Raw genomic sequence first — 26877 nt, forward strand, 5'->3', positions numbered from 1 at the left:
GGGGGGCGGGCCGGACCAGCCCAGGGGGCGTTGTCCGGGTGGAGCCGGCGGAGCTCCGCGAGCAGCGCTGGGGGCCGCGGTTGACCAGACGGCCGCGGGTCGGAGAGCGGCGTCCGGGGGTAAGGTGCCAGCCGGACCGGAAGGCCGGCCTCGCGAGGGTTTGCGGGTCCCGATCCGTGGGAGCGGCCCGGAGTGGGGGCCGGCGCCTGAGGGCTGGACGGGGCTCGGACCCGCCGCCGCTCCTGCCTCCCGGGCAACCCGACGGTGGCGGAGAGCTGCCGGGTCGTGCGGAATTAACCAGCGGCGGCGCCGAGCTCCGGCTTGGGGACACAGAGACCGATCCGGCCCCTGCAGCGGGGCGTTCGCCTTCGTGCAGCCCCCTCGGCCTGGAAACCCCACCCGGCCTCCTGCTCGGGCCCTGCCGCCCTGCGCTTCCGGCTCCCGGCTCCCGGCTCCCGTCTGCCTGTCTCCCTGTAGCTGAGCGCGGAGCCCAGCTCTGTCCATGATGACCCTGTGAGCCCCGGGACCCGTCCCTCCTGTGGGTGAGGACAGTAACGGCCCCTGCCTCGTCGGGTGCTCGGAGGGGCTAACGGAAGGCAGGCGCCCGGCCCGGGGCCTGCCGCTGAGTCTGGCCCATCGCCGCGGGCACCCGGCGTTCGGGGCGTGGGTGAGTGACCGGCGTTTGCACGGGGGGGTGGGGTGGGGAGCGAAGCGCAGTGAGAGCCGGCCCCGGAGGGGGCGTGTGGGGGCTTCGCTCTAGGGGGAGCTATGCTGGGCCTGAACAGGAGGTGTGCGCGCCCCTGCTTCAGCTGCCCTGGCGAAACACCGCGGACTGGGCGGCCTACACCGCGGCCGTTTATTTGCTCCCAGGTCTGGAAGGGAGAAGTCCGAGACCGAGGGATCAGCGGTGCGGTCTCCTCCCCGGCGGCCCTTCTTGGCGCGGGGGCGCCGCCTTCCCGTGGCGTCTTCACCCGGTCTTTCCTCTGTGCGTGAGCATCCCTGCGGTCTCGGCGTCCGATTTCCTCTTCTCGGAAGGGCATCAGTCAGATTGGATTCGGGTTTTAGCTTCACAGGATTGGGCTTTAACTTAATCACCCCTTTAATGGCCCCATCTTCAAACATAGCCACATTCTGAGGTCCTGGGGAGTCAGCACAGGAATTTGGGGGGCACACGTGTCAGCCCAGGACAGGAGTTCGCTGGAACGGACCAGGAGGGGAACAGTCTCCTAGAGAAGGGGCAGAGTGGCCAAGAGGTTTCGAAGCAGGGCGCTGTGGGCGCCTCATTCTCGTCTGCGCTCGCTGCAACGTTTCCTTCGCTTCCCTTGGTAACTCGGGGTGAGCTCTCCTCCCTGTCTCTCTGGCACACCGGTTTCCGGGTTTCGGGGAGATGCGTCTCCCTCAAGGAAGCCTGCCAACCCTCCTGCCCCAAGTTAATTTTGTATTTCCTCCCAGTCTTATCTACACTTGCTTCTCCCGCTAGACTGACACTTCCAGAAGGCGTGGACGACCATGTCCCAGTGGTTCCCTGTTGTACCCTCTGTGCCTGGCACAGAGTGGGCACTTTGCAAAGTGAAGTGAACGCTTGAGTCGCAGCCTGTGGAGTGCCAGGAGCATGCCCGTTCAGTTTATCCGCCTTCCATCCTCACGCCACTGTCCTGCACATAGTAGGCCCACAACACTGGCTTAACTGAATTGGCCCATGTAGCATTGTGCAGTCCGCGCGGAGCTAGGACAGGACTCCAGGCTGGTTTGGGTGGAGCCGGGGCATTTTTTGTTGGCGTTGGGGTGAAGGGTGGGAATAAGCCACTTGAAGAGCATGGCGGCCAAAGAGGAGGACAAGGTGCTATGAGGCAAGCTGGGTGCGGGGGTGCATGGGCTGTGGACCCGTGGAGAGTCCTCTGTTAATGGCCCCACTGAACAAACCTCCACAAGTCCGTTCCTCTGGCGTTTGACCAGTTGGTTGGTTGTCCTACCAAACAGAGGGGCCTTTGCTCCGGGAGGCATCTCTAGGGTACAGTTCCATTCCGGCTCTTGGTCCCTGTGGAAGCACCCTTCGCTTACATCTGCCTAAGCTTTTTCTTGTGTTTCTCTTGTTTTTTTCTCATATTTCCTTTTTCTTATATTGATTGATTGATTGATGGTGCCGTTCAGTTCATCTTCCCCATCATGTTCTCGGTATAGATTTTTAGCATTTAGAACAGGAAGAAACTTTAGAGATAAACCCAGTGGGGGACCCCTTCATTTTTGTAGATGAAAAAACTGAAACCTACCATCAATCCAGAAACTATGTATCGAGCACCTGCTGTGTCCAGGGCCTCGTCTAGGTGTGAGAGATACACTGAGCAGTAAGACATGTCCTTGTTTTCGCCAAAGAAGAGTCTGCTCCTTGTCACAGAGTGACTTCGCCGCAAAGATGGGCGAGAGCGCCGTGCTCCTGTATCACCACCGCGCCTGGTGTTGCATGCATTGGTCCTCAAGTGTGGTGCTTGTCTGTGGGTGACCTGCACACGCAGGCATAGCCGCAGACTGCAGCGGCAGCCGATTTGACCCAGGGAAGGCCTTTGATCTGTCACAGACATCCTGGAGTGGGAGTTAAGCTGTGGGCTTTCGAGTCAGATTTCCTGGGTTTAAATTACAACCCGGCCCCATATTGATTACCAGTTACTTATTAGCCCCGTGACCATCCTCTCTGTACCTGGTCAGGTTATCTATCGCTGCGCAGCAAATTACCCTAAACTTAGTGACTTAAAACTATTTTATTTTATCTCACATTTGTATGGGTCCGGAATTCAGACAGGGCTCTGCTGGGCAGTTCTTCAGCTCCCTGTGATGCCAGCTGAGACTGGTGTCAGCTTGTGGGGCCGGCCTGGGGAGTTTACCGTGCCTTTGCTGCCGCATCCGGTGTCTGGGAAGGATGGCTGATAGGCTGGGCCAGCAGAGCCCTTCTCCCACTCCGGGTGTTCTCTCCACAGCATCTTACAGTCGTACTGCCGCCAGGTCTGCGCCCTTGCTCTCACCTCTTCTGTGGATTGTGGCAGAGGCTGCGCAGAGTCGAGGGGAGGAGGCAGATCCCTCTTCCCTTCAGGGGGAACGTCAGAGAAGTTGTGGCCATTGATCTGCCAGGTGCCTCACTGTCCTCGTCTAGAAAATGAGGTTAATAGTAGTCCCGTCTTACTGTGGTTCTGATAATTGAATTAACATGTAAAAGGCTTAGAATAGTGTCTGGTAGCATATGGGGAACATTTGATAAATATTTGTTCTTGTTACTTTTATTAGTTATATACATTATTACTTCTACTTGTCATGCATATGACACATAAGAAACATAAATTACCAATGCTTTTTCTAGAGCTTTTTTTAATAAGGGACTTACAGGCTTAACATCATAAAGCAATTAGAGAATTACACCAGAAAATGCAGATTAGTCGTACTTTTTATTGTCAAAATAAATTTTGGAATGATTCATAACTTTGCATGTCATCATAACTCTAAGGGTCATTCCAAAGAATTTCCCCTTTACCACCCTTACATAGCTAGAAAATGTTTAATGCAGATACAGAATATTTGCTGCATTTCGCCATTTTTAAGTCTGTGGAGGAAGATTTTGTGTGTATTTTCCAACATTCTTTTTCTCATGGGAGATAGCACAGCCTAAAATATAGACTACAGGGTTTAGGAACCAGGATTTATTTAAATCCTGGCTTTTTAAAAAGATTTTATTTATTTATTTTTAGAGAAAGGGAAAGGGTAGGAGAAAGAAACATTGATGTGTAAAAGAAACTTCGACTGGTTGCCTCACGCACACCTCCACTGGGGCCCTGGCCCGCAACCCGGGCACGTGCCCTGCCCAGGAATCAGACTGGTGGCCTTGGGCTCACAGGCCAGCCCTCCAGCCACTGAGCCACACCAGCCAGTAAACTCCCCAATTCTTAATTTCCTTGTAGAGTGGTAATAATGAGGTTCTTAGAGCATTATAACGTGGACAATATGCTCAGCACAGTGCCCAGCCTGTGGTATGCAGTCAGTAAGTAATAGCTAGTAATAATAAATCAAAAAGCCTTTTCTTTTCAGGTAGCCGATAAGGTGGGGTGGGTGACAATACTCCGTCATTTGGCTGTTGGGGGCCTCTGAGGATTCAGCACTGGGGACAGCGCCCCACCACCTGACAGAATGCATCCCTTCCGTGCTCTCTGCTCTCGTTTTGGGTGATTCTGTGAACTCCCAGTGCTGCGGTGTTTCTCTTTATGGATGACACCACTGCTGAGTCCCACCCTGACCTCGAACCAGGAGATCATGCCATCACCCAAACCCCACACCCCAGAAACTAAGCTTCCCATAGAGAAATGGGGGGATCGGAAAAGGTATGGAACTGAGGGTGAGGTGATCGGGGATATGTTTTAGAGATTCTTAGTTGAGGGGTCATACAGTTGGAGATGTTTAGCAGAAAGTTGGACATTCAGAACTGATGTTCGAAGCTGGAGTTTCAAATTTGGGACTTGTCTGCTTAGAACAGATGAAGGCCAAGAACAGATGTGATTGTCAAGGGAAAGAGCAGGCGCAGAGTGTGAGGGGCTGCTAGCCTTTGGGGGTCCTGCAGAGGAGGAAGCAGAGCGGGTCAGGGCCGTAGTAAGAGGAGCAGAAGCGTCGGGGACGGAGGGCTTTCCCGAGGGGTTGAGGCAGACCGGCTTGCACGTGTTGCGGGAAGGCTGAGGCGGGCGGCAGAGGGCGGAGCATTGCAGGCAGGTCCGTTTCGGCGCAGTGGGGGGGCAGCAAGACTGCGAGGCCAAAAAGGAGCCCTAAGGGAAGCAGGATGTATAGATTGCTCTTCTGAAAGTGTGCGAGAGGCGCCCTGACCCGTGTGGCTCACTTGTTTGGGTGTTGTACCACAAACCAAAGGGTTATTGGTTCGATTCCCGGTCAGAGCACATGCCTGGGTTGTGGGTTTGGTCCCCGGTCGGGGCGTGTACAAAGGCAACCAATCGATGTTTCTCTCTCACATTCACGTTTCTTTGCCTCTCTCGTGCGCCCCTCCCTTCCCCACTCTGTTAAAAAGAAACTGTATGAGAGGCTGAGGTGAATACTCGTACCTAGTGGGGTTGTTTTGTTGTCCTGTTTTGTTTTGTTTCAACATGGGGTGATCTTGGTATGTTTATAAACTCTGGTGAACCAGTGGAGGGCAGAGTGAAGCAACCAAAAGGGAGAGGAGGGGACGAAGCAAAGCCCTGGGGGGCGGGGAGGCAGTGCCGTCAAGGGGAGTTTGCTTTGGAAAGGAGGAGGCACACTTTGTCCTCTGAAGCTGGAGGGGTTGGGGGGGAGGTGGGAAATTTGAAACAGAACAGAAATGAAAGGCACTCAGGTTGTGTCAGGGTATCTACCCATCAGCTCAGCCTCCTAGTGAAGTCGAGGTCCCAGTCATTCCGTGTGCGAGGGAGACAGACGTGGTGAGAATGAAGAGAGTGCACAGGACTTAGGAGCGCTCTTCTGGGCAATGCAGGGGGAGTGGAAAGACGGGGATAAAGCCACCGGCCCTCACTCGTGATCAACAGCGCTTAGCTAGCGTGAGTTTCCGTGGCTGCGCCTCTGCTGTGTGCCAGGCAAGATGAGTAAGATGGTGCCCTCAGAGCTCACAGCAGAGGCGGAGAGACAGGCGACAGAATGTAATGACAGGAGATCTTATGGCAGTATGTATGGGGTGCTGCGAGATCCTGGAGGGGTGCCCCAGAGCCAGACTTGAGGAGGAACAGTGGGGAAGAGGGAGCATGCTGTGAATGGCAGAAAGGGCTTCCAGGAGTCGGTGACAGCTCAGCTGGCCCTAATGGGGAAGGTGGGAGAGTCGGAAGTACACAAAGTTCTCCCAGGACAGGAATTCCCAGAACCAGAGGCTTTTGGGGGAGAGAGCAAGGCAAGGGTCCCCCACCCACCTGCTTCAGAATCCCCAGATGCTTACGATGCAAATGCCTGGGCCGAGTGCTCGATCACCAAACAAAACTCTGGGATGGTGTCCGGGAGTCTGCATTTTTAACAGGCTCCCCAGGCGTTCCTTACCGATAGAGTTTGCTGAGTACTTACATCTGCCGGTTGCTGTTCTCAATGGTCGCATGGGTTCTCACGTTTATCTCAGTAACCTGTGAGATAGGGTGAGGAAAGTAGGGCATGGAGAAGTCGTTTGCCCAGAGTCACATGCCAAGGAGAGTGGGCTAGGGCCCCTGCCCTGGCGGAGAACACAGCCCGTTTCTTTCGGCTGCCACATCTCGGAGTCATAGGGGGTAAGGCAATAATAATAATAATAATAAATAATAACAGAAGAAGGGGCGTGTTAAGAAGCTGAGATTTTGGCCTCTTGGTTTAGTGACTTTTTTCAGTGATGCTTTTGCACTGAGAATGAAAACAAATAAAGCGCATAGTGACCTTTTAGGTCTTTGGTTAGTGCACCAAACTGCCCTATTAACCTCCAGAGTCCGAGCCCAGTCTGACTGCGTTTCTCCCCGTTGCAGGCACACCTCGGAGACACTGTGGGTTTGGTTCCAGGCCGCCGCAGTAAAGCGAGCGGCAGTCTTTCTGCTGGTGGAGGAGGGTCCGAATGCAACACCCGTGGAGCACAGCGCGGTGACGCGCCATAAAAGGAGGTGTGCCCAGATTCCCCTTCCGTACATCGTCTCTTACTGGACTGGGCTCCTGGACAGCAGAGCCCATGTTTTCACTCATCTGTGTGTTCCCGTGTCCAGCTCAGCCCATTTTGTGTAGCTGGGCGTCCTGTGCTTGTGGGCGAGCTCCCCGCCCTGCAACTGAAGCTTCACGAGTGCCGGGAACCGATGTGTTCTGTTGGTTGTTGTCGCCCTAGGACCTGGCACACAGTAGTCAGTCAGTGAATAGGTGGTGAATGATGAACTTTCTGTATCCACATAATGACTTCCCATCTCATTCAGGGTCAAAGTCAGGGTTCTTAGAAGGGCCTGCAAGGCCCTGCATGACCCTCTTCTCTCCCTCACCCCTCTCCCTCCAAGCTCCAGACTTCCCTCAGCTTCTAACTCAGTGCCCTTATACAAGTGCTCGGTAAACGCTGGCTTGATCTTTTTCAGTTGGCTTTTTTCTAACCCTGTACGTATTTATACATAGGACTGTTTAAGCATAAATTAAATTAAATTAAATGTTCAGTTCCTTGACTGTACGAGCCACGTTTCAAGTGCTCAGTGGCCACATGTGGCTAACAGCGCGGATATGGGACATTTTTATCATCACAGGTAGTTAGTTCTATTGAACAGCACCGGTCAAGATGCTTAAGAAACTACTTTTGTTTGCTTGCTTGTTTTTAAACCGCCGTGGCAGGGGACCGTGGCCGTGAGCCACAGGTCAGGCCGCGGGGCTGGGCGCCCTTTGGTGTCCAGGTTGCCCTGAGACCCACTGTTCTGTCTGCGCTCTTCGTTGCAGGCCTCCCGCGCGCCGGAGCATGGACCCGGTTGCCGCTCACGGCTGCCACCTGCTGCAGCAGCTGCACGAGCAGCGCATCCAGGGCCTGCTCTGCGACTGCACGCTGGTGGTGAGGGGCGTCTGCTTCAAAGCACACAAGAACGTCCTGGCAGCCTTCAGCCAGTGCTTCAGGTGGGGGCGCCTCTAGAGTGGGAACGTTTCCACCCGGCTTTATTTGCTCCTTGGATTGCACTCTCCTTTTCTTTCGTGGTGCATTGTGGGGTTTTCTTAACTGAATTTATTGGGGTGACAGTGACTACTAAAATTATACAGGTTTCAGGTGTGCAGCTCCATGACATCATCTGCGTATTGTGTGTCCCGTACCCAACACTGCGGGTCGTTTGCTTCCGTGTGTACAGTGACCGCAGAGTAAAAGAGCCTTTGAACAAAAATACATATATTTGGGGTGATTGAAAGCCTTTTAATACTTTGATTGTAATCCTTCTAATTAATGTCAGTCTTTTATACCCTAAGAGGATAAAAAGATTGAGGAAAAAATTTCTGGTAAAAACTTTTCTGTGGTAAGAAATCGGACAGGAGAAACAGCCTATGTGCTGTTTTTCTATAAACATTTTACTTTTTGTTTCTCATTTGACTAAGAAAACAGTCTCCAACTCAGTTTGCCACCCCCTGTAATCGTTTTTGTCCAGATGAAAGATTTACTTGTGACTAGGAACGTCAAGCAGCAGTGTTTCATTGTTAGCGTTGGAGTTGGGTGCTCTCCATACATGTCCTGATGGACTAGATGTAGCTCTCTGCAAGCCCTGGAGCTCATTTCCAGTACCTTTGTCCCCCAGAATGTGCACCGCTCGGGCAACAACACATGGAAAGGGGCTCAGTCTCCTCGGTAACCCCGAATCACCGGGCAGATCTCAGCCGCTGCTTGTGCTGTAGGGACATAGCACACTGAGGCAGACGGCACATTTCGTCCTTGTGCAAAATGGTCCGAGACTCAGGCCCGCCTTTCTTTTGTCCTCCCAGGACCGTTGGGTTTGGATGTGACACATTGACTGTGTGGTGTTTTCCCAGCCCCGCTTCTAATTTGTACTTTCCTTAAGAAAAAGCAGAGCTGGAGGCTGCTTGGGGAGGCAGGTGACTGCCTCTGTAAAATGTCTTCAACAGCGTTGCGGGATAGGTTACCTGGCTCAGCGGGATAGGCCACCTGGCTCAGCGTGGTCTTCACACAATACAGGTTCCTTCACTGGCGGGTCTGCCTGGTGCCCAGAATGAAGCATGTGGCCTCTACGGAAGTGTGCCTCTTCCCTCGTGAACTCCTCGGGCGTTCCTCACTGCTGGTTCGGGGGCCTCCGGCTGGCTCACAGACAGCCGCCGGCAGCTCCATGAGCTATGAGCACAACCTAAGAACATGTCAGGGCCCGTAGCAGCCGCCCTCACGGAGACGGAAAGTAGAATGGCCGCCAGGGCGGGGCGGGGAGAACAGGCCCAGTGTCCCAGGGGGACAGAGACTCGGGGGTGACGAAAGGTCGTAGACGTGGAGAGAGGCAATGGTTGCCCGTGTACTTAAGGGCTTAATTTAACATTCGGTATGTTTTGCCACAATTAAAATTTAAGGTAAAAAAATGAGTGTGTATCAAGAGTTGGTTTATTATATCCATTTTTTATTTTTAGACTTTTTAAGGCACTTAGATATGGAAATATTTTTATATTGTGTTTTATGGCCTAAAATACCTGATTTGTCAGACTAAGCATGAAATGGTTAAAAATGTGTGTCCTTTAGTTTTCTGCACTCTCTGGTAATTAACACATACTGGTCATAACAGTCGGAAAAAGAGCCATGAGTATATTGCAGAATTTTACTTTGAGATCTACTTGGAAGTTTGGGTATTCAACACACTGATTTCCTTTATCTGAATTGCTTTATTGGATGCCTTGCCAATTTTTTAAAAAGGTTAATGCATACTTAATTTAAAATCCTGGCATTTATAAAAGGACAGTGATTTTGAATACTAACATGACTGTTATTTATGGGAAAAATTACCGGCATGTATGAGTTGTTATCACTGTAAACAGATGTCTCTTCTGTTACCAGGAGCCTCTTCCAGAATTCCTCAGGCCAGAAGAACGACGTTTTTCACTTGGACATTAAAAATGTAAGCGGCATTGGGCAGATCCTGGACTTCATGTACACGTCTCACCTGGATCTCAACCAGGACAACGTACAAGTGATGCTGGACATAGCACAGTGTCTGCAAGTTCAGAACGTTCTGAATCTGTGCCACATGTTTTTGAAGTCAGCCACTGCGGAACAGCCCCCTGGCCCGCCTTGTAGCAGTGCATTCTCCCCGCAGAGCGCGCTGACTCCGGACGCTGGCTGTGTCGTCAGCGAGAACTACTCCCCTCACTTACTGCAGGGGTGTGCGGCAGACGGTCAGCACGGCGAGGTCTTGGACGGGCCGCACTCTCGGGCTCCAGCGCCAGTGCATCTTCACCGCCCTGCAGGTGCAGCATCGAAACAAGCCCCTGACACTTTAGACAGCAGCTGCACGGAACTGCCGTTCAGACAGCCAAGTTACTACTACAAACTGAGGAACTTGTACAGTAAGCAGTACTATAAACAAGCCACTTGTCCCAGCCATGAGAGAGTCATCGAGCAGCCTTTCACTGTCAGCCCGTCCGCAGACCTGACGGCCTCGGAAAACCAGCCCTGTGCGGTGAGTCATTCCGAATGTGCCCCGCCGTCCGCGGAGCACTTACCTTCCAGCTTCCTGGCCCAGCCTCTGAGTGAACCTGCCCCGGACCCTGAGTCAGACGACGCGTTCCAGCAACCTACCAAACAGATGAGGCTCAAAAAGGCCATTCACCTTAAGAAGCTCAATTTCCTGAAGTCACAGAAATCTGCAGAGCAAATTCCTGCCCCCGAGTCGGACGAGGGTGTCACAAAGAGGACCGGTTCTGCTAGCGAAAGCTCCGTGGAGAAAGCAAACAGTCGGCGTGCTTCAGACAGAGAGAGCGAAGAGCTGGGCAGCTCTGAGAATTTTAATTGCATTAATGAAACGGAGAGGCCTGAAGAGCTTGTGGCCCTAGAAGACCAGTCCCAGATGCTTCAGTCCCAGAGACAATACGCTTGTGAATTGTGTGGAAAACCTTTTAAACACCCAAGCAATTTGGAGCTTCACAAACGGTCTCATACAGGTACACTGATTCAGTGCCCACAGGCAGAAGGGAAGGAAATGATGCAGACGCCCGCACACCGCGGCCTGCCCCCCTTTTTTGTAAGAAGTCTCACCATTGCTTGATGATGTCATTGACATTTGGGGAAAGAAAAAAAAGGAGCATTAGCTTCTTTTTAATTTATATTTTTGGTGATGCCTCTGTAGATGCTTTTATAGAGCCAGTTTTAAAAGATGTCACATTTTTGTTTTTATTACATTGTTTTTTAAAGATTTTATTTATTTATTTTAGAGAAAGAGGAAGGGAACCAAAAAGACAGGGGAAGGAAGGGAGAAAGAGAGGAAGAGAAACATCAGTATGAGAGAAACATCGATCCGTTGCCTCTCGTGCACGCCCCCCCTGGGGACCAAACGCTCAACCCAGGCATGTGCCCTGACCGGGAATGAACCAGTGACCTTTCATTCTGCAGAATGACAGCCAACCAACTGAGCCAGCACACCAGTCAGGGCTTAATTATGTCTGTATGCCCAAATTTGCCATCTCTAAAGAAGCACAGTAAATTACTTGGATGTATTGAAAATTTCAAGTGCTAAAGCAGATAAGCTGTAGCTAGTTGTCTCTTTAGAATTAGATTAAGTTTATTCCTTTACTTTAAGTTTATTCTTTAAAAGCATAATATAGGTTAATTCAGACTCAAATAATTTAGTTTGAGTAACTCTAAAAGTTCTCTGGAAAGTAATTTGAATATCAGATTTTTTAAATTGTGATTTGGGAGATAGGAGGTAAACTTTTTAATAAGGATCAGTTTTAACCATTTGATATTTTCAAATGAAAGTTCTTCTCTTTTGAACATTGAATTTTCAAAGTTTTATTACCTTAATTCAGACCTCCCCTTTCCAAAAAGTTTGCTTTTTCTAAAAGCTTTCTAAAAAGTGGCCCTGGCTGGTGTGGCCAGCGGATTGAGTGCCGGCCTGTGGATGGAAAGGTTGCCAGTTGGATTCCCAGTCAGGGCACATGCCTGGGCTGCGGGCCAGGTCCCCGGTTGGGAACATGCAAGAGGCAGTTGGTCGGTGTTTCTCTTGCTCAAAGATTTTTTTAAAGTGTTATACAGCATATATGCATCACGTTATACAAGATGTGTAACTTTCTTCCTACACGCAAACACGACGACTCAATACACATTGCAAATGAGTGCCGGTTATCTCGCAGGCGTGAGAAGCAATAGGCTTCCGAAGATGCTTCCAGAAGAACTGCGTTTACGGTGCTTGCGTAACTGCAGCTGTGGGTGTGACATTGGTTTCCGCTGATTCCTGGTGGGCCTAGGTGTTTACTGCCTCAGGGCATGGTTGAGAGGCTTGGTCAAAGTTTACGAAGGCCCTTTGGAGTGTGTTTGAACGTAAAGTACTGCCATTATTATTACTAGTAGTTCAGAAGTGTACTCCCTATGAAGGCAGTATCCCTGACTCAGTTTTGCCCTGAAAAAAACTTGATTTAGATCATTCTGTTTGCTTGAGTTTCTTAGAGCCTGGCGGTCACTGTAATTGTTGTTTGAGAGACCCATTTAGTTCTGAAGGAAATGGAAATGATTTATTGCGTGAGAACGTCCTTGAGTGGCAGCAGTCACGCATCGCGGCGAAGGCGCTCACTTGAACCGAAGTCCTCCACTGAGAGGGCGGCGGTCCTCGAACGAGGGTCTGGGACACCCTCCCGGGGCTCTGTGAGGCCAGAACTGTTCCCGTCACAGCGTAGGGTGTCACTCGCCTTTTCCACCTCCCCCCACACGTGGTCAGTGGAGTCGGCTAACGGCTGTCATCACTCTGGTGGCCAAGGCGGTGTCTGGTCGTGTGTGTTACCAGTCACCCGGTTTTCATTCCTCGTATGGACCGTGCGGACAGGTACAGCCACACAGACCACAGCTCTCAGGGTCTCGGTGTGTGGAGGGTGTCCGAGAGCAAACACTGGCACAGCCACTGGAGTGGGGGGTCACTTCTGTCACTTCGGGGTCTTAGTGGTCAGTGGTCTCTTTTTTCATACTCTCAGATCTCATAATAGGGGCTTTAACTTAACGTTTTCTATTATCCCTGTAATTTCAGGCAGAAATGTTGCCCCAAAAGACAGAATTAATAAGATTATAATTATTCAGAGTCAAAAGCTTTCTGTCTGCCCATCCTTGAGGAAGCCATTAAGCAGTTTCAGGGCGAAAAATAAAAGTTGGCCAAAATGTTTGTTTGTTTTTTTCCATAAGTTGGCTCTCGTAGCCCTTAGTTGTCTTCAACTTTATTTGAAACAATTTTGTTAGATTGTATTGTGACAGCTGTCATATCAGTGTGCATTTTTTTAAAAAAACATCAGAATTGGTGACTTTTTGTGTGGCCATTTTAATATTGAAGATGGAAGAAAACAAAATTTTCAGCATATTTATTATTTCAAGAAAGGTAAAAAAGCAACTGAAATACAAAAAAAGATTTGTGCAGTATATGGAGAAGGTGTGGTAACTGATCGAAGATGTCTGAATTGGGCTGCGAAGTTTCTCGGTACTATTGACATTCTGGCCCAATAATTCTTTGCTGTGGGGCTGTCCTATGCACTGGACAATGTTTAGCAGTCCCCCTGGCCTCTCCCCACCAGAAGCCAATAGTGGGAGATAGCCAACATTTTCAAAATATCCAAATCAATAAAGTTATTGGTGAAAATGAAAAATGTGTTTTTATTTTACGGGAAAAAAGTAACGGACTTTTTGGCCAACCCAATAAAAGTGTCCTGACCAGAGCCCAGAAACCTGCACGCCCCAGCAATGCAGTAGGAAGACATAGGTGGTTATGTTTTTAAAGGGAATCTTAAAGAAACCACTTGTTGGAGGGGTAGGGGGAAATGGAAGGTTCTTGGTCTTCCAAGTTTGTTTATTAGTTATCCAGATTAAAGGTGGAACCTCGAAGTATATTATTAAACTGATCATTTTCCAGAGACTATTTGTAACTGTTGTGATTTCTTTGCACTAGAGTTCCATTCTCTACAATCTCTTCTACACAAAGATGTAATCATCCAGAGTTCCTAAAGTCAGAGGTGGCTCCCATAATGTTACCTTGCTCCCCCCGTTAGTGTGCTCAGCCAAGGCTAAAAGGCAGGGGAGAGGGGCTTTTCCGTGTCCGCTGTCAGGAGGTCCCTCTCTGTTTGGGGCTGTCCCGTGTCTACACCGCATGGGGTGTGAATGAGACCCCAGCTGTGTGAGGAACTTGTGGGGAAGTGAGGGAGTCGGGGGAAGGACCCAGGAACAGGTGCATGCCACCTAGTGAGAAAACACATTTGACTTTCAACTGAAGGGAAAGACTCCAAAACCTAGGTAGAGTTTGAATGCAAATAAGTAAGTTTGACTTCAACATAGGTCAAATACAGGTTTATATTTAGGGAACAATTTGATTTTTTAGAGGTGGGTAGTCATTTCTGCTGACCACCTAGTGGGGAGAGAGACAGAGAAGAGGGCGCGGAGACTCCTGCTTTCAGGCTCCCTGCGGTGAAGAATCTGCTCTGCATCCCTGCTGTGAATGGCCAGTCACGGGCTAGTTTACACATTTTAAACAAAACTATTGTGCAAATGCTATGACTGATTTTACAAGTTATTGTTCTGTTTTGTTTTAGGTGAGAAACCTTTTGAATGTAACATTTGTGGGAAACATTTCTCTCAGGTGGGAATACTTTTATTTATTGTGAGTAATTGGAAACCTGAAACCCAGTGTTGATCTTTAATAGGAATAAGACGTACTTTGGGGGTTGTAAGAAAAGCCTCTGGGAATATCTGTAATTTAAAAGAGTCCAGACTGTATCAGGAGAAAATGATTTTCAAGAAAACACATTTGTAGCTCACCGGGGGGATAATGCCATTTTCGTAGTGTGAGAACTGCCACACTCACCCCTGCACCCCACAGCGGCCCCAGCCCTAGCACGTTCTCTCCTGCGGGAAGCCAACCGTGCAGAGCTTCTGCCCGCAGGCTGCAGCTTGTGCCACGCGCCACGTTACCACGGGTGTCCTCGGATTCTTACTGGGGCTGTAGATGTTAGGGTGTTGGAAACAGACCAGACCGTTTTCATTCCGTTTTGCTCCCTGTAGCGGACCCCTACTGAGATAACTTGCATTAATTGTCCCGTCAGCCACCATTTACCATGTCCCATGGTGGGCATCGTACTGATCTGGGCGCTAGACCTAAAGGAAGCTAGAGAGGGAATGTTTTAGAGAAAACTTTGCATGCAGGCTTGTGGGAGCCGCTTTTTCCTTCGGAGACAGAAGGAAACTGCTCTCCCCCGACGTGGGGCCCGGGCGCCCAGTCACCCACCGCAGGGTGGTTCTGACACACGGTGGGTGCGTCCTGCAGCAGCAGCAGGCTCACGGCTGTTCTCCTGGGGAGAGGACGTCGGGCTGGGCCCTGATGGGGACCAGGCACTGCTGGTCTGCTGAGAGGTGGGAGGTGGGCCCTGCTGAGCCATGGCAACAGCCAGAGCATCGCTGTCTCTGTCGCGTTCCCGAGGGAGCCAGACCCGCAATCCTAATGGCTTTTCAGTCCGCTTGTGCCCTGCGTGCAGTGGTTCAGCGAGTTTCATCCTCCCCCTTTGGGTCGTTAGCCAGGGCAAGGGCCGTGTCTTATGTACCATCCAGGGACACGCCGAGCACCCGCTAGGTGTGCAGTAAGTTTCGTGCCTGGACAGGGTGATGGTTCCTCTAGCTGCCTTCTAGTTGGGGCTTCTTACCAGCCTCGCCGGGGGTTCAGAGCTGGGGCTGCAGAGCCAGACAGTCTGGACCCGAACCCTGCCAGGGGCTTACTACTCTGTGGCCTCGGGCACGCTACCTGACCTTGGCATTTCAGTTTCCTTATCTGTAAAGGGAGGGCTGCCCCCACTGGCCCTCCTGTGAGGAGTGGATTGATAAGAGCAAGTGCTTAGAACCTGGCGCATACTTGGCACTCAGGAAACATCATTTCCTGTCTTGTGGCCAGCACCTCCTTCCTCTCCTCTTCAGCCCCACACACCGTTTCGGTTGAGCAGGTGGTAGCATTTGAATTGTTACGTGACCAAAGGGCCTCCCTGAAATTTGGAAGTGGCTGATGGCACACGGCCAGCGGTGCGGTGTGGCGACGCCAGTGCGCCGCTCCCTGGCGGCAGCGCGCCTCGTTGCCACACTGCAGTCGAGCACCAGCCGGTTTGCGCACAGAAACGTGTGCGTCCTCAGTGTTGCCCCTCAGGTAAGGTGGCCCTCAGACTCGCACGCACCAGTGTCAGCGCCTGGCCCAATCGCGTGCCCAGGGCAGCAGCCGCTTTGTCTGAGCCTCAGCTTTTCATCTGGAAAATAGAGGTTTTAATACCATTACTGAGGGTGCCTTAGTGATGTGTGAAGGCCGTGGGCCACGTGCATATTGCTACTGACATTTGTTGCTTTGTTATTGTGATTCATAGTTATTCTATTAAAATTCTTCCCAATATTTTGCCAAGTTCTTTCTTTTTGGTTACCCAAAATAAACCTGAGGGGTTTTTTCATCCAAACCACATACAGGAGCTGGTAGTAAGGCCTGCTTGAGTGTGGTTGGCAGGATAATAATATGGGTGCAGTAATGTATAGTTTTCATTTGAACGTTTCACCTGAAGTGTCACGGGGTGTGCTTGAGTGCGATGTCGTGTCACAGAGTGACATGCCTGTGATCTGTAGTGAAGAGGGGCGTCATTTGTGCTGGGCCCCACATGCCATGTAGTAAAAGGTGGCATCGAACGCAGTGTTCCCAGAGTCCGACCGGCACAAAGAATCTTCCATGTCATAACAGAAAGTCAGGCCCCACTTTTTGTCCCTGTTCGTGTCCACCCACTTGGGGACTTCAGACCCAGAGCCTGAGCTACCCTCGCGTTTTACTGAAAACGTAATTTGCAAACTTACACAGCCAGGTGTGCTAGTTGGGTGCTGCTGTTCATTCTCCCTTTTTTGGTTTATTTTATGCATAATGCCTGTGCTTTATTATACTTGGGTATATTTGCTCAATTCAGTGTTTGGTTTTTTAATGAAACACTATAAAAAATCAAGTGGGTGTGACAGATCGAGACCATTAACTTAAATGACAGCAGGGGAAGGTTTTGTCTCCAAACCCCAATGGGAAGCATCAGACAGGAGCGGCTTTATTATCTGAGGCACCTGCAGTCTCGAGGCCACTGTACTTCAGGCAACTCAACACTGATTTCCTATTGACTAGTATTTGGAAGGCCATTCTGGGACCTCCATTTAAATGAGTTATTCTTTGTAAAGTCCTGTGAGTGTCAGAAGTAGGAACATGAAGTCCCTGCAGCTGAGGACTCTTGTGACTCCTGATTTGCATTTTTGCACAAAGGGCAAAATCGCAAACCTGTCAGACAAAACAGCTGCTGCAGAGGAAATACTGTTCAGAAATGTCTTGCCTTTGTGAACAAAAGCACGTTTTTAGTAATAAACGATTAATATGAAATCACCGTGTGCAAGTGCTACTTTTTCCCCAAGTGCTCCTTGCAAAGATCTGTTTACAATACAAGCTCAGCAACCCCACCACAGCCGCACGTCCTGTGTGTTGCCCCCTCTAAGAGAAGCAGCACGGGGCAGGCCTGCGCTGGGGCCAGCCGCGGCTCGCCCGCAGCCCTCGGCCCAGGAGCACAGCTGAGAGACCAGTCAGGTTCGGGGACTCTGGGCGGGACACCCCCACGGGAACCGGGCGGCCCTTCATCTTGCACGTGGCTCCTTCCCAGTCGTGTGCATCCAGTCTTCCTTTGGAAGTTGGACGGGAACCTGGCCAGATCTGTCAGCTTTCCGTTTGAATGTGTATAACTTTTTAAAAACCCTTTCATTATTGGTATGCTTTTCTTCTCCTGTTTTGCAGGCAGGTAACTTGCAGACTCACTTACGTCGGCATTCTGGGGAAAAACCATACATCTGCGAAGTCTGTGGCAAGAGGTCAGTGCTGGGCCTGTCCTTGGCCCGTGGGGAGCACTCCGCGGTCTGGTCCCTTTGGAAAGCAGTGCTTGTCCACGAGCCTCCTTCGGGCTCCCTGTGCCACACAGGGACACAGGCCAAGTCCCACGCTCTGCGGAGCCTTTCTCATGGGACATGCGACCCGTGAGAAAACAGAAACAGGTGTTAATTTGAAGAAAGAAAATCTAGGACTGAAGTCTTAGGAAATGGGATTTTACATGAAACGGAATTATTTTGTACTAAAATTTCCATTTTTTTCTAACAATGGCTATGAACATAGACGAATGCCCCACACAGGTGAGTGACTTGGCAGCCTGAGTGCCCAGACCTCGGGACAGGGCCCCAGGAAGGGCTCTGTGTGGGCCCCCCAGGGCTGGGAGCCAGCAGCAGGGAGGACGGAAGGAGCTTAGCCCGAGGGCGCCGTGCGGTTCTGTCTCGGGAGGTGAACGTGGACTTGGCCACAGTCTGGCTCCAGGGACGAAGTGCAGTCTGCGGAGGGCCCCTCCTGTGTGTGTGGGCCTGCCACGCTGGCCATCCTGCCTCCCAGGGGTCACTTACCGAGCCCACGTGCTCTGGCCTGTGGTCATGCTGGGACCACAGGTGTCAGCCAGGACTATATGGGCACGTGGCCCTGTCGTCACTCACTGAACCATTCACTCAGCTTTTGTTGGCCACCTGCTGCTGTGTGTCAGTGCTGTGGTGGGAACATAAACATAACAGCACAGGTTCTCTGCCTCTGGCAAGTTCCTGCTCAAGAGTCTGGGAGGGAGAGGCGCCATGGGGACGGAGTCCGAGCCCTCTGGTGCAGGGTGCCGCATGCCCTGTGGGAACACCGGGCGCAGGCTGCTCTTGATTCGGGCCGGGAGAACAAGCAGGCAAAGCCGAGGCCTCACGCACCTCCCTTCCCGCCAAACACAACCGTCACTCCTTGCCCGGTGAGGGGGAAGGAGAGAGCCTGGCTTTCCACACCTGAGGAGTCGCTCCGAGCCAGGTGGGTGGCCGTCCCTGCGGAAGAAGGATTAATGCAACCAGGCAGAAAAAGTGTTAGCAGTATTTTCTGCTTCCCTTTAAAAAGAAGAAAACAGTAAAGTTTATTTTTACTGCACATCGTAGGTGAAATCAGCCGGCTCCTGACTGCATTCTGAGGGATGCTGGGCAGCTGGCCGCCCTGCGGCGGTTCACAGTCAGGAAGACACGCAGTGGCGAGGAACGGCTCTGACTGCATCTCCACATTGCGTTACAGGTTTGCGGCCTCTGGGGACGTGCAGCGACACATCGTCATTCACTCGGGGGAGAAGCCGCATTTGTGTGACATCTGTGGCCGAGGTATGGCTCCGTCTTTTCCTTTTGCGTGTGTGGAGATTACTGATTGAAACGCCCCAGCCCCTCAGCTGCCTCCTGTGCCGGCCTCCCCAGGGTTCAGCAACTTCAGCAATCTGAAGGAGCACAAGAAGACACACACGGCCGAGAAGGTGTTCACCTGCGACGAGTGTGGGAAGTCGTTCAACATGCAGAGGAAGCTGGTGAAGCACCGGGTCCGGCACACCGGGCAGCGGCCGTACAGCTGTGCGGCCTGCGGTGGGTGTCTCACGGCCATGGCCCGAGCGTGCCCGGCCTCCCCAGGTGGGAAGGCTGCCAGACCGCTGCCCCACCCTGGGCTGTGCCCGCGTCTCGGGTCAGCGGTCCCTTCCTCACGCGTACAATGGCAGCCCTGCTGTTTCTTTAGCATCTCACGTGGTCTTCCTCTTTCATTCCTGTGTTCCTATATCAGACACTCACTCAGTGTCTCAGGTGCCCAGAACTATGCTAAGATGCTCCAGGCTCCGGGTGACTGAGACAGAGCCTGAGGGCCACGCTCCTGGCCCAGGTCAGGGGGCGTGGCCAGTGGCAAGTGCGGGAGAGCGTGGTGTGCGGCAGCAGGTGCCCGAGCACAGCGCCCGAGAGCAGGGCAGGGGGCAGCCAGCTTGTCTGTCCTCTGGAGCATCAGAGCTCACCCCGGGGTCGAGGGGGAGGGCTTCTTGGGATCAAGTGGTGGGAGGCCAAGGTCATTCCCATGGGCATTTGACGTCAGTGGAGTCATGGAGGGAGGGGAGGGAAAGCTGACAGCCCTCCGTGTGGAGGTTCTTTATGGTAAGGACCAGGCACCTGTAATAGCAGCATGTCCCACCTCTGAAGAACTGGGGGCGTGTGTGTGTGCGCACACCTGTGACACACCTGTGACAAGAAGTACTTGACAGTGTGAAGGGAACACATGGGGGGACACTCCGAGGCCAGCTGTGGGAAGCCTGGAATCTGGGGACTGTTCGGAGCGGCTTGCTCCAGTTGCCATCAGGGTCTGAAGTCTGGCGGGACCTGGGTGTAACCAGAGGATGACGTTGTCTCTGTCTCTGCTTCAGTCATGCGCAGGTCTCCTGGGTACAGACTTAGGCCGCTCCGTGACTATTCTGATCACTCTTAAAAAGCAGCAGTGTGTCACTGTCTGTCACGAATGCAGTCTCTGATTGCTGCCACACAGCGTCAGTTCCACCTCATTGTTACCGCCATCCACCTGATTTAAGGTTACATTTTCTCTTCACCCCCCAGCGGGGACCTGCTGCTGGCTGAGGCCCCTGCAGGAGGGAGCAAAGCAGGACCTCTTCTCTTTCCACCGCCCATCTCTACCTCTTCCCACCTCGCTGTCAGCTGGAGGGGGTGCGGGTAGTGGGGAGAAAGGGAGCAAGGGTGTTCTTGCGTGGCATGTCCAAATGGCCAGGCACAGCTTTATTGAAGAGAAGTCCCGTGCCATAGAATCCACCCACGTAAAGTGAGCCATTCAGAGGGTTTGTGCTAGTCGCAGGGCTGTGCAGCCTTCACTGCAGATGGCAGAACATTCCGTAGCCCCAGGGACACTCCACACCCATTGGCATCCCTCCCCATTCTCATCCCCAGCCCCGGGCGACCGTCAGCCTCGCCTGTCTCTGGGGATTTGCCTGCTCCAGACGTTTCATGCTGACAGAATCGCACGCTGCGTGGTGTTTCGTAGCTGACTTCCTTCACTTAGCAAATCTACTATGAACACTCATGCACAAGTTCATGTGTGGGCGTGTTTTCACTTCCTCAAGTTCCAAAGACAGGTTCCATTCTAAGATGGCTTCACATTCTGGGCTTTGCATGTTTATAGCCTTTCTCTCCTCCCCGCTCCCCGCCCCCCTCCCTGGCATCTCATGCCCCTTCCCGCTCTCTTCCCCCCAGCTTTCACTGCACTTTCCAGGACGCAGACATGTGTTTTCCCCAGCCCGCGGTGTCGCCGCAGTTTCGTCTGAGACCCTCTATGGGAGTCTCAGCAGCCCCTCTGGGCAGTCCATTTACACTGGATGTAAAGGGGCTCCAGGTCGGCTCTCCGGCCACCATGTCCCTTGTCCCGGTGGAAACACTTTCGTTCTGTGCTCCAGGGGATTGGCAGGCCCCAAAGGCTGCCCTATTTGGATAGCCCACCATACTGACCGGGGCTGGAGAGGTGAGGGCTCAGATGAGTGGCGCACAGTAGGGCAGCAGTGAAACACGTGTGCGCAGGAACTGCGTCATTCTCACTGCTTTCTAAATGCCGTGACTTCCTAAGGTTATGGACGGGTTTTTCTCTTCTGCTCCCCTTACGTCTCTAGTCGTGGAAACGTCTCCTGTTTCCGTCATGTCCACAGAGAAAGGAAATAGAGCCAGGAGAAATATGTGTAAAGTTATGTTCAAAGCTGAATACACAAATGCCTTTAGAAAAGCTGTTTCTACATTGTAGATTGGCTGTGCTAGACTTACAGAAATGTAAATGAAACTGACAAGACTTCCCAGCACCCTGGCAGGGGCAGGCAGCCCCACTTACCCAGCAAGGTCCTCCTGTGCAAGGAGACGGAGTACCACAAAGACACCCCGTGCTGCAGACAACAGCCTGCGGGGCCACAGGCTTCCAGAGGCTGCAGGTGGCGTGGGGACGTCCAGAGTGAGCAGGTGGTGGCAGGCGCAACTCCACCCCGTCAACGCAGGCTGTTCCGTGTTCTGGAAGGGGTGGGGATCCTCCCAACGCCCGCTGCTGAAAAGACCCCTTTTTCTTTGTCCAGGGAAGTGTTTCGGGGGATCCGGGGACCTCCGCAGGCACGTCCGCACTCACACCGGGGAGAAGCCGTACGCGTGTGAGATCTGCGACAAGTGCTTCACCCGCTCAGCCGTGCTGCGGCGGCACCGGCGGATGCACTGCCGGCCGGACGACGAGGGCCCGGACGCTCTGCAGGAGCTCGCTCATGCCTTGGAGAACTCCGACCTCGACAAGGCCCAGCTCTCTGACTCGTTTTCCCAAGACGTGTCTGCGCCTGTGGTGCCCGTGTCTGCTAAGCTTCCCGGCCACCCGGTGGAAGAGTCAGTGACAGAGCTGGACGGCCACCCTGCCAGCTCCTACTGTAAGTTCCGGCCCTCGACTCAGCCTCATGGAGTCAGCGGCCAGGAGAAGCTCAGTTTGGATCCTGGCAAACTCACCAAGGCCCTGGGGCAGCATGCACAACATCAGGCCTTCGCTTACGCGGCCTCAGACGCCTCCACCAGCGACGGGCCACTGCCAGCTGATGGCGTGGCCACAATCCGCTCCTCTCTGGCTACTTTGGACAATCACTGCAGCGACCCCCTGGGCAGCCGGGTGTCGGCCACGGCCTACAGGAACTCGGAAGGCCAGTTTTTCTCCAGCATGACTCTGTGGGGGCTGGCGATGAAGACGCTGCAGAATGAAAACGAGCTGGACCAGTGATGCCGATGCCAGTGCTTCTCAGCATCAGGGGCTCTTTCTGAGTTCAGCAGGCCAGCCTCCAGGAGAGAGCCTTCCCCGAAACACCATCTCTAACCAGTGCAGGCACGGCTGGACCATTTCCCTCCTGATGTGGCTGTGGCTGGAAGCCTTGTGAGCTCAGGGCTTGGGAGGAAAGGCCACAGGCTCACAGGGAAGCAGACTGTAGCGTGGGAGTGGGCCCCGGAGCCTGAGGCTGGAGAAGACTCTTGCTGACTGGCCAGCCGACAGAGTGTAGACAGCGCCAACTACCGTGCAGTGTGGTCATGCTGAAGGGAAAAACATATATAGTAACAAATATTTCTGCATTTTTACATGATTGAAATTTGTTGCATTTTGTATTTTTATTTACACAGATTTTATTTGTATATGAAGCTCATACTATAATTTAATTTGAATAAAGGAAACTTGCCTTCCTATACAGTGTGTTTTCTCCAGCATTTTTATTACTCTCAAGGCCATAGCAGTGGGAACAAACAAAGGGCCCACCCTTCCAGGAGTGGTGCGGGTTCAGGGTGGCCGCCCTGCGACAGCGGGCTTCTGGAACCACGGGAACAGGGCCCGGGTCCTGGCTGCCGCTTGCAGGGTGGGCCATGGGCAAGCTACTCAGCCTCAGGCTCTTTTCTGGGTTTTCTCTCTCGTCTAGTCTGAGACAAATACCTCTGCATTCCTCCATGGCTCCCACAACCCCGTCACCCTCTGCACACTACCCGCCCAGGGTTCCGTTGCCTGGTGGCTCCCTAGGTGTGCCTCACCTTCCCAGCAGACTCCCTGGCCTGTGTGAGAAATGCCTTCTGTCCACAGGGCTGTCGCCACAGGATCAAAGTGGGCTCAAGCGTGTGAAGACGCGGTTCCCTGCGTGGCACGACATGAGGTGCTCACCTGTAAAACCGCACAAAGGACCAGCGTGTTAGAGAGCGCCCCCTGAATGCCGTCTTTATCAGCTCTGACTCAGAATTTCCAAAGCAGGACAACAACGAGAGAAACGTGGGGGGTGGGGATTTCCGAGGGAAAGCAGCATGGTTGCAGGTGAGAGTACCAAGGTTCAATCGCTGCTTTTCCCAGCCATCCACTGCTTGCAGCCCTGCAAGGCGGACACAGCGTGACACAGGAGCCCAAGGTCACGTGGGCGTAGCAGCCTGCACAAAAGCATGCAGCTAGTAAGTGTGAGAACTGAGGTCCCTGGGCATGAACTTGACGCACGGTAGTTGCACGTGAATGGTAACCTCCTCCCTTCCTCCCACTCGGCCCCCATCCCCACCTCCCACTGCCTTCTGCACACCAGGCGCCGGGTTTGCCCCAGACTCAAACTTACCACCTGCCTGGGCTCCCGGAATGGATCTGCTTGATAAGGACAGTGGTTTGTTATTGTAGAATAAAACTTCAGGAAAATAATCTAAACCAAAGTTCTTTTAATTCGTATTTCCTGTCTCTTCCCTTTCTCCCCTTATGACTCTGCCCCAAAGCCTTAACCTGAGTAAAGAAAAACTTAGAAGGGGTGAGAAGGTTTGGAGGCGGGAGGACACGAGCTCAGACAGCAAATCACCAAGTGCCACGCCTGCACGCTCTCTTTCAGACCCTTCAACGCCCAGAGAGGTGCTGCCCTGTGTACGTCTCGGTATTTCCTTCCGGACAGTTTCCTCTGCAATCGGATGCAAATAAATTCACCACTTCAACATTTTTCAATCAGCTCACACCATGCTTACTTCTCTGCCTTTTCACATAGCAAGTTGTCATAAACATCTTCCCTTGTCAAAAAAATGTGTGTTGACAACGACGCTGCCTGCATTCCCATCACTCCCTTCGGCAGGAGGGTGTTCGTGAAGGGCCCAGCACTGTTCTGGGGAGGGAGTGGCGCTCCACAAAAATGCACCCTCTTCCTTGACTTTGCAAGGAAGCCTGTGGCCCCCGCAGGCTGTTGTGTGCCGGGTTTCCTTCCAGCCGCCAGATGGCGGTATAGCCCCTCACAGTAAATTACAAGGCGCATTCGCCCACCTGAACCCTCCTCAAGTTCCCCAGGAAGCCTGTTGGCAGGTAGCATTCTCTTTCCCCAGGTTGGAGGAATATATCCTAAGAAGGGAAGTCACTGTTGATTTATTTCCCAGCCTCCTGTGTTCACGCAGGAGGTGTCCGGGGGCAGTGCGGGGACACAGCCAAGGCCCCAGCCCTCACAGCTTTACAAGGAGGCTCCACTCGCAGCTTCATGAACTAGACACCCTTCCCGCGGTCCTCCGCGTCTCCTCTGTAGGAAGGGGCCTAGAAAATAGCTCTAAGGCATGGGGATCCTTGAAAGCATGGTACTAAGCGAACGAGGCCAGACACAAAGGGTCACCTGTTGTATGATTCCATTTATGGGAAGTGTCCACAGCAGGCAAGTCCACAGTGAGACAAAGCAGATTAGTGGTTGCAGGGGCTGGGACCTGGAGGGGTGGGGGATGGGCGGTGACTGCTAATGGGTTTGGGGTTTCCGCCCGGAGGAAGAGTGTACCTCATGAATTCATGAGTCCAGCAGCTGTTGTTCCCGGGGGCAAGGGGAGCTCTCAGCACACTGCACATCGGGAGGGAGCCGCAAACTGGGCTGCCGGGCCTCTGTTCCTGCTGTCTGTGCCCGAACCTCAGAAAGGAGCTCCTGGGTTGTATTTCCACCAATGAGCTGATACCTGCCCTGTCCAATCAGAGCAGAGCGGCTCATTTAGAGTGGCTCCAAAACGACAAATCAGGACAGGACTTTGAGGGCCAAACTGTGAATTTGGAGTCCTCATTTGCATATAAATGGACCAATCAGGATCTAGGAGTGGGAACTTTTTCTCTCTATATTAGCCAGCCTCCTCTCTGTCCTGGCCTGTAGACAGCCATCCCCTCTCTGTGTCCTCACATGGTTGTCCCTCTGTGTGCCTCTGTGTCCTCATTTCTTCTAAGGATACCAGTGCCCTCCTTTTACCTTACTCATCTCTTTAAAGACTCCATCTCCAAACACAGTCACATTCTGAGGTCCTGGGGGTGAGGGCTTCAACAGAGGAATTTGAGGGACATAACCCATAACATAGAGCAAGAAACAGGAGGGCCAGAATGCACAGCACAGAGGGGTGGCTGGGAATTCTGCTTGGTGACCGCAAGGCAGCTGCCCTAGGACCCCCAGGACCCCAGGACCCACACCCGTCGTCGTGTGCTGAGCAACCCAGTTAATGAATCTGCCTACTATTCCCAAACCCAAGAGAAAGGCCAGTGACAGGCAAGTCCCACTGCTAAAGGCCCTTTCCCTTTTGGTCTCCCAGATTCCTGGGTGATTTTACTGGGCCCTTGGCTATAGACAGGCCCTTCAGCTGTAAGAAAGAAGACAGGAAATGGGCCATCTGCTCTGAGGAGAGATGCTTCTTCCTGCTGGCTGACCTGTTGCTGTTGGCTTGGCCTCAGGGTTTTCCAAACAAGTGTGGCCGTGGGACTTTAATCTGTGACAGTTCAGCGTGTCCCAGTCTGCAGAGCAGAAGAAACCGAACTGGTCTTGTTCAAGGAGGTGGCAGCCAGCGCTGCATGCGAGGCCCCTCATCAATCACACCAGCCCCCAGCAGCCTTGGACCCTGCGGGGGCTCCACAAGACCCTCAGAGCTCCAAGGAGAACAGGGTGTAAACCTCTGGCATCAGGGACAGCAGAGACCACTGGGGGTCTCTGAGTGCCATCAACACAGGACAGTTCCACCACATTGTGATTTCCCTAGACCTTCCCCACTGCAAGAAGCTGTGGAAATACAAGCGTGTTTTTGTCTTTTCAAATGTACAAGGGGACCAAGACAGAGAGACAGCAGGCCAGTGGGTAGGTGGGCCGGCGGTGTGGTCCTTACCTAGAAATGCACACAGGCCGCTGTGAGTGGTGATGGACAGTGTGTCCATGCCCCACCCCCGGATTCCCATGGGGAAGCCCTGACACCCCAGTGTGGCTGTATTTGGAGCTGGGGTTGCTGAGGAGGTGAGTCAGGTTAAATGAGGTCATAAGGGGGGGCCTTGATCCCATGGGATTAGTGTCCTTATAAGAAGAGACGCCAGAGCGCTTGCTCCCTCTCTGGAGGAAAAGCCACCTGAGGACATGGGGAGAGGGCGGCCATATTCCACAAAACTTCACGGTGAAGTCCTAACCCCCAGGCCCTCCACGTGTAGAGATAGGGCCGTTCAGATATACTTAGTCAAGTCAGGATGAGGCCATCCTGGAGCAGGGCCCAGGGGGACCATCAGTCCAGCTAATCTTTTCTGAGCAGAGGGGGACTTTGGAGGGTCTGTGTGTGGCCTTGTCACAGGCAAACAAGGGCATGCCTGTGAGTCGTGTCTCAGCCCCATGGGGAGGGCTGGGGCTTTGCCGTGGCCGTTTTCCAGAACACAGAAGCCCAAAACGATTTCTAACTCCTTGCCATTCTCCAGGCGCACAGGCTCGGGAAGAATTCAACATTGTGGATTTGAATAGGGTGGATTGGTGCGCGCCGTGGAGCATTTGCCTTCTCCCAGGCACCAGGAGGCC

The 26877-nt window shown here is 52.6% G+C and overlaps 1 protein-coding gene and 1 long non-coding RNA gene across 6 annotated transcripts; one reads left to right on the plus strand and one right to left on the minus strand.

Moving 5' to 3' along the window:
* The first annotated feature begins 11 nt into the window (after window positions 1-11).
* Window positions 12-22789, plus strand: ZBTB49 (zinc finger and BTB domain containing 49). Of its 4 annotated transcripts, none has more exons than XM_045182820.2 (9): window positions 12-119; window positions 6495-6626; window positions 7429-7599; window positions 9518-10620; window positions 14236-14282; window positions 17478-17551; window positions 18813-18895; window positions 18986-19147; window positions 21658-22789. In XM_045182820.2, the coding sequence occupies exons 3-9, from the start codon at window positions 7448-7450 to the stop codon at window positions 22332-22334; spliced, it is 2298 nt and encodes a 765-aa protein (XP_045038755.2). In that variant the 5' UTR covers window positions 12-119; window positions 6495-6626; window positions 7429-7447; the 3' UTR covers window positions 22335-22789. The 4 variants fall into 4 exon arrangements, with proteins under 4 accessions (XP_045038755.2, XP_045038758.2, XP_024429572.2 ...); XM_024573804.3 differs by lacking the exon at window positions 12-119 and adding an exon at window positions 137-667; XM_045182822.2 differs by lacking the exon at window positions 12-119 and adding an exon at window positions 874-985.
* On the minus strand, window positions 22504-23859 carry LOC123478006 (uncharacterized). 2 transcript variants are annotated; one of them, XR_006653099.1, is made up of 3 exons: window positions 23686-23859; window positions 23126-23252; window positions 22504-22639 (listed from the first exon to the last, which is right to left on the minus strand). It is a non-coding gene; the product is annotated as an uncharacterized lncRNA (long non-coding RNA). The 2 variants fall into 2 exon arrangements; XR_006653100.1 differs by having other exon boundaries at window positions 23410-23859.
* Between the last annotated feature and the right edge of the window lie 3018 nt (window positions 23860-26877).

This window comes from Desmodus rotundus, chromosome 4, assembly GCF_022682495.2.
Source record: "Desmodus rotundus isolate HL8 chromosome 4, HLdesRot8A.1, whole genome shotgun sequence".
Taxonomy (NCBI): domain Eukaryota; kingdom Metazoa; phylum Chordata; class Mammalia; order Chiroptera; family Phyllostomidae; genus Desmodus; species Desmodus rotundus.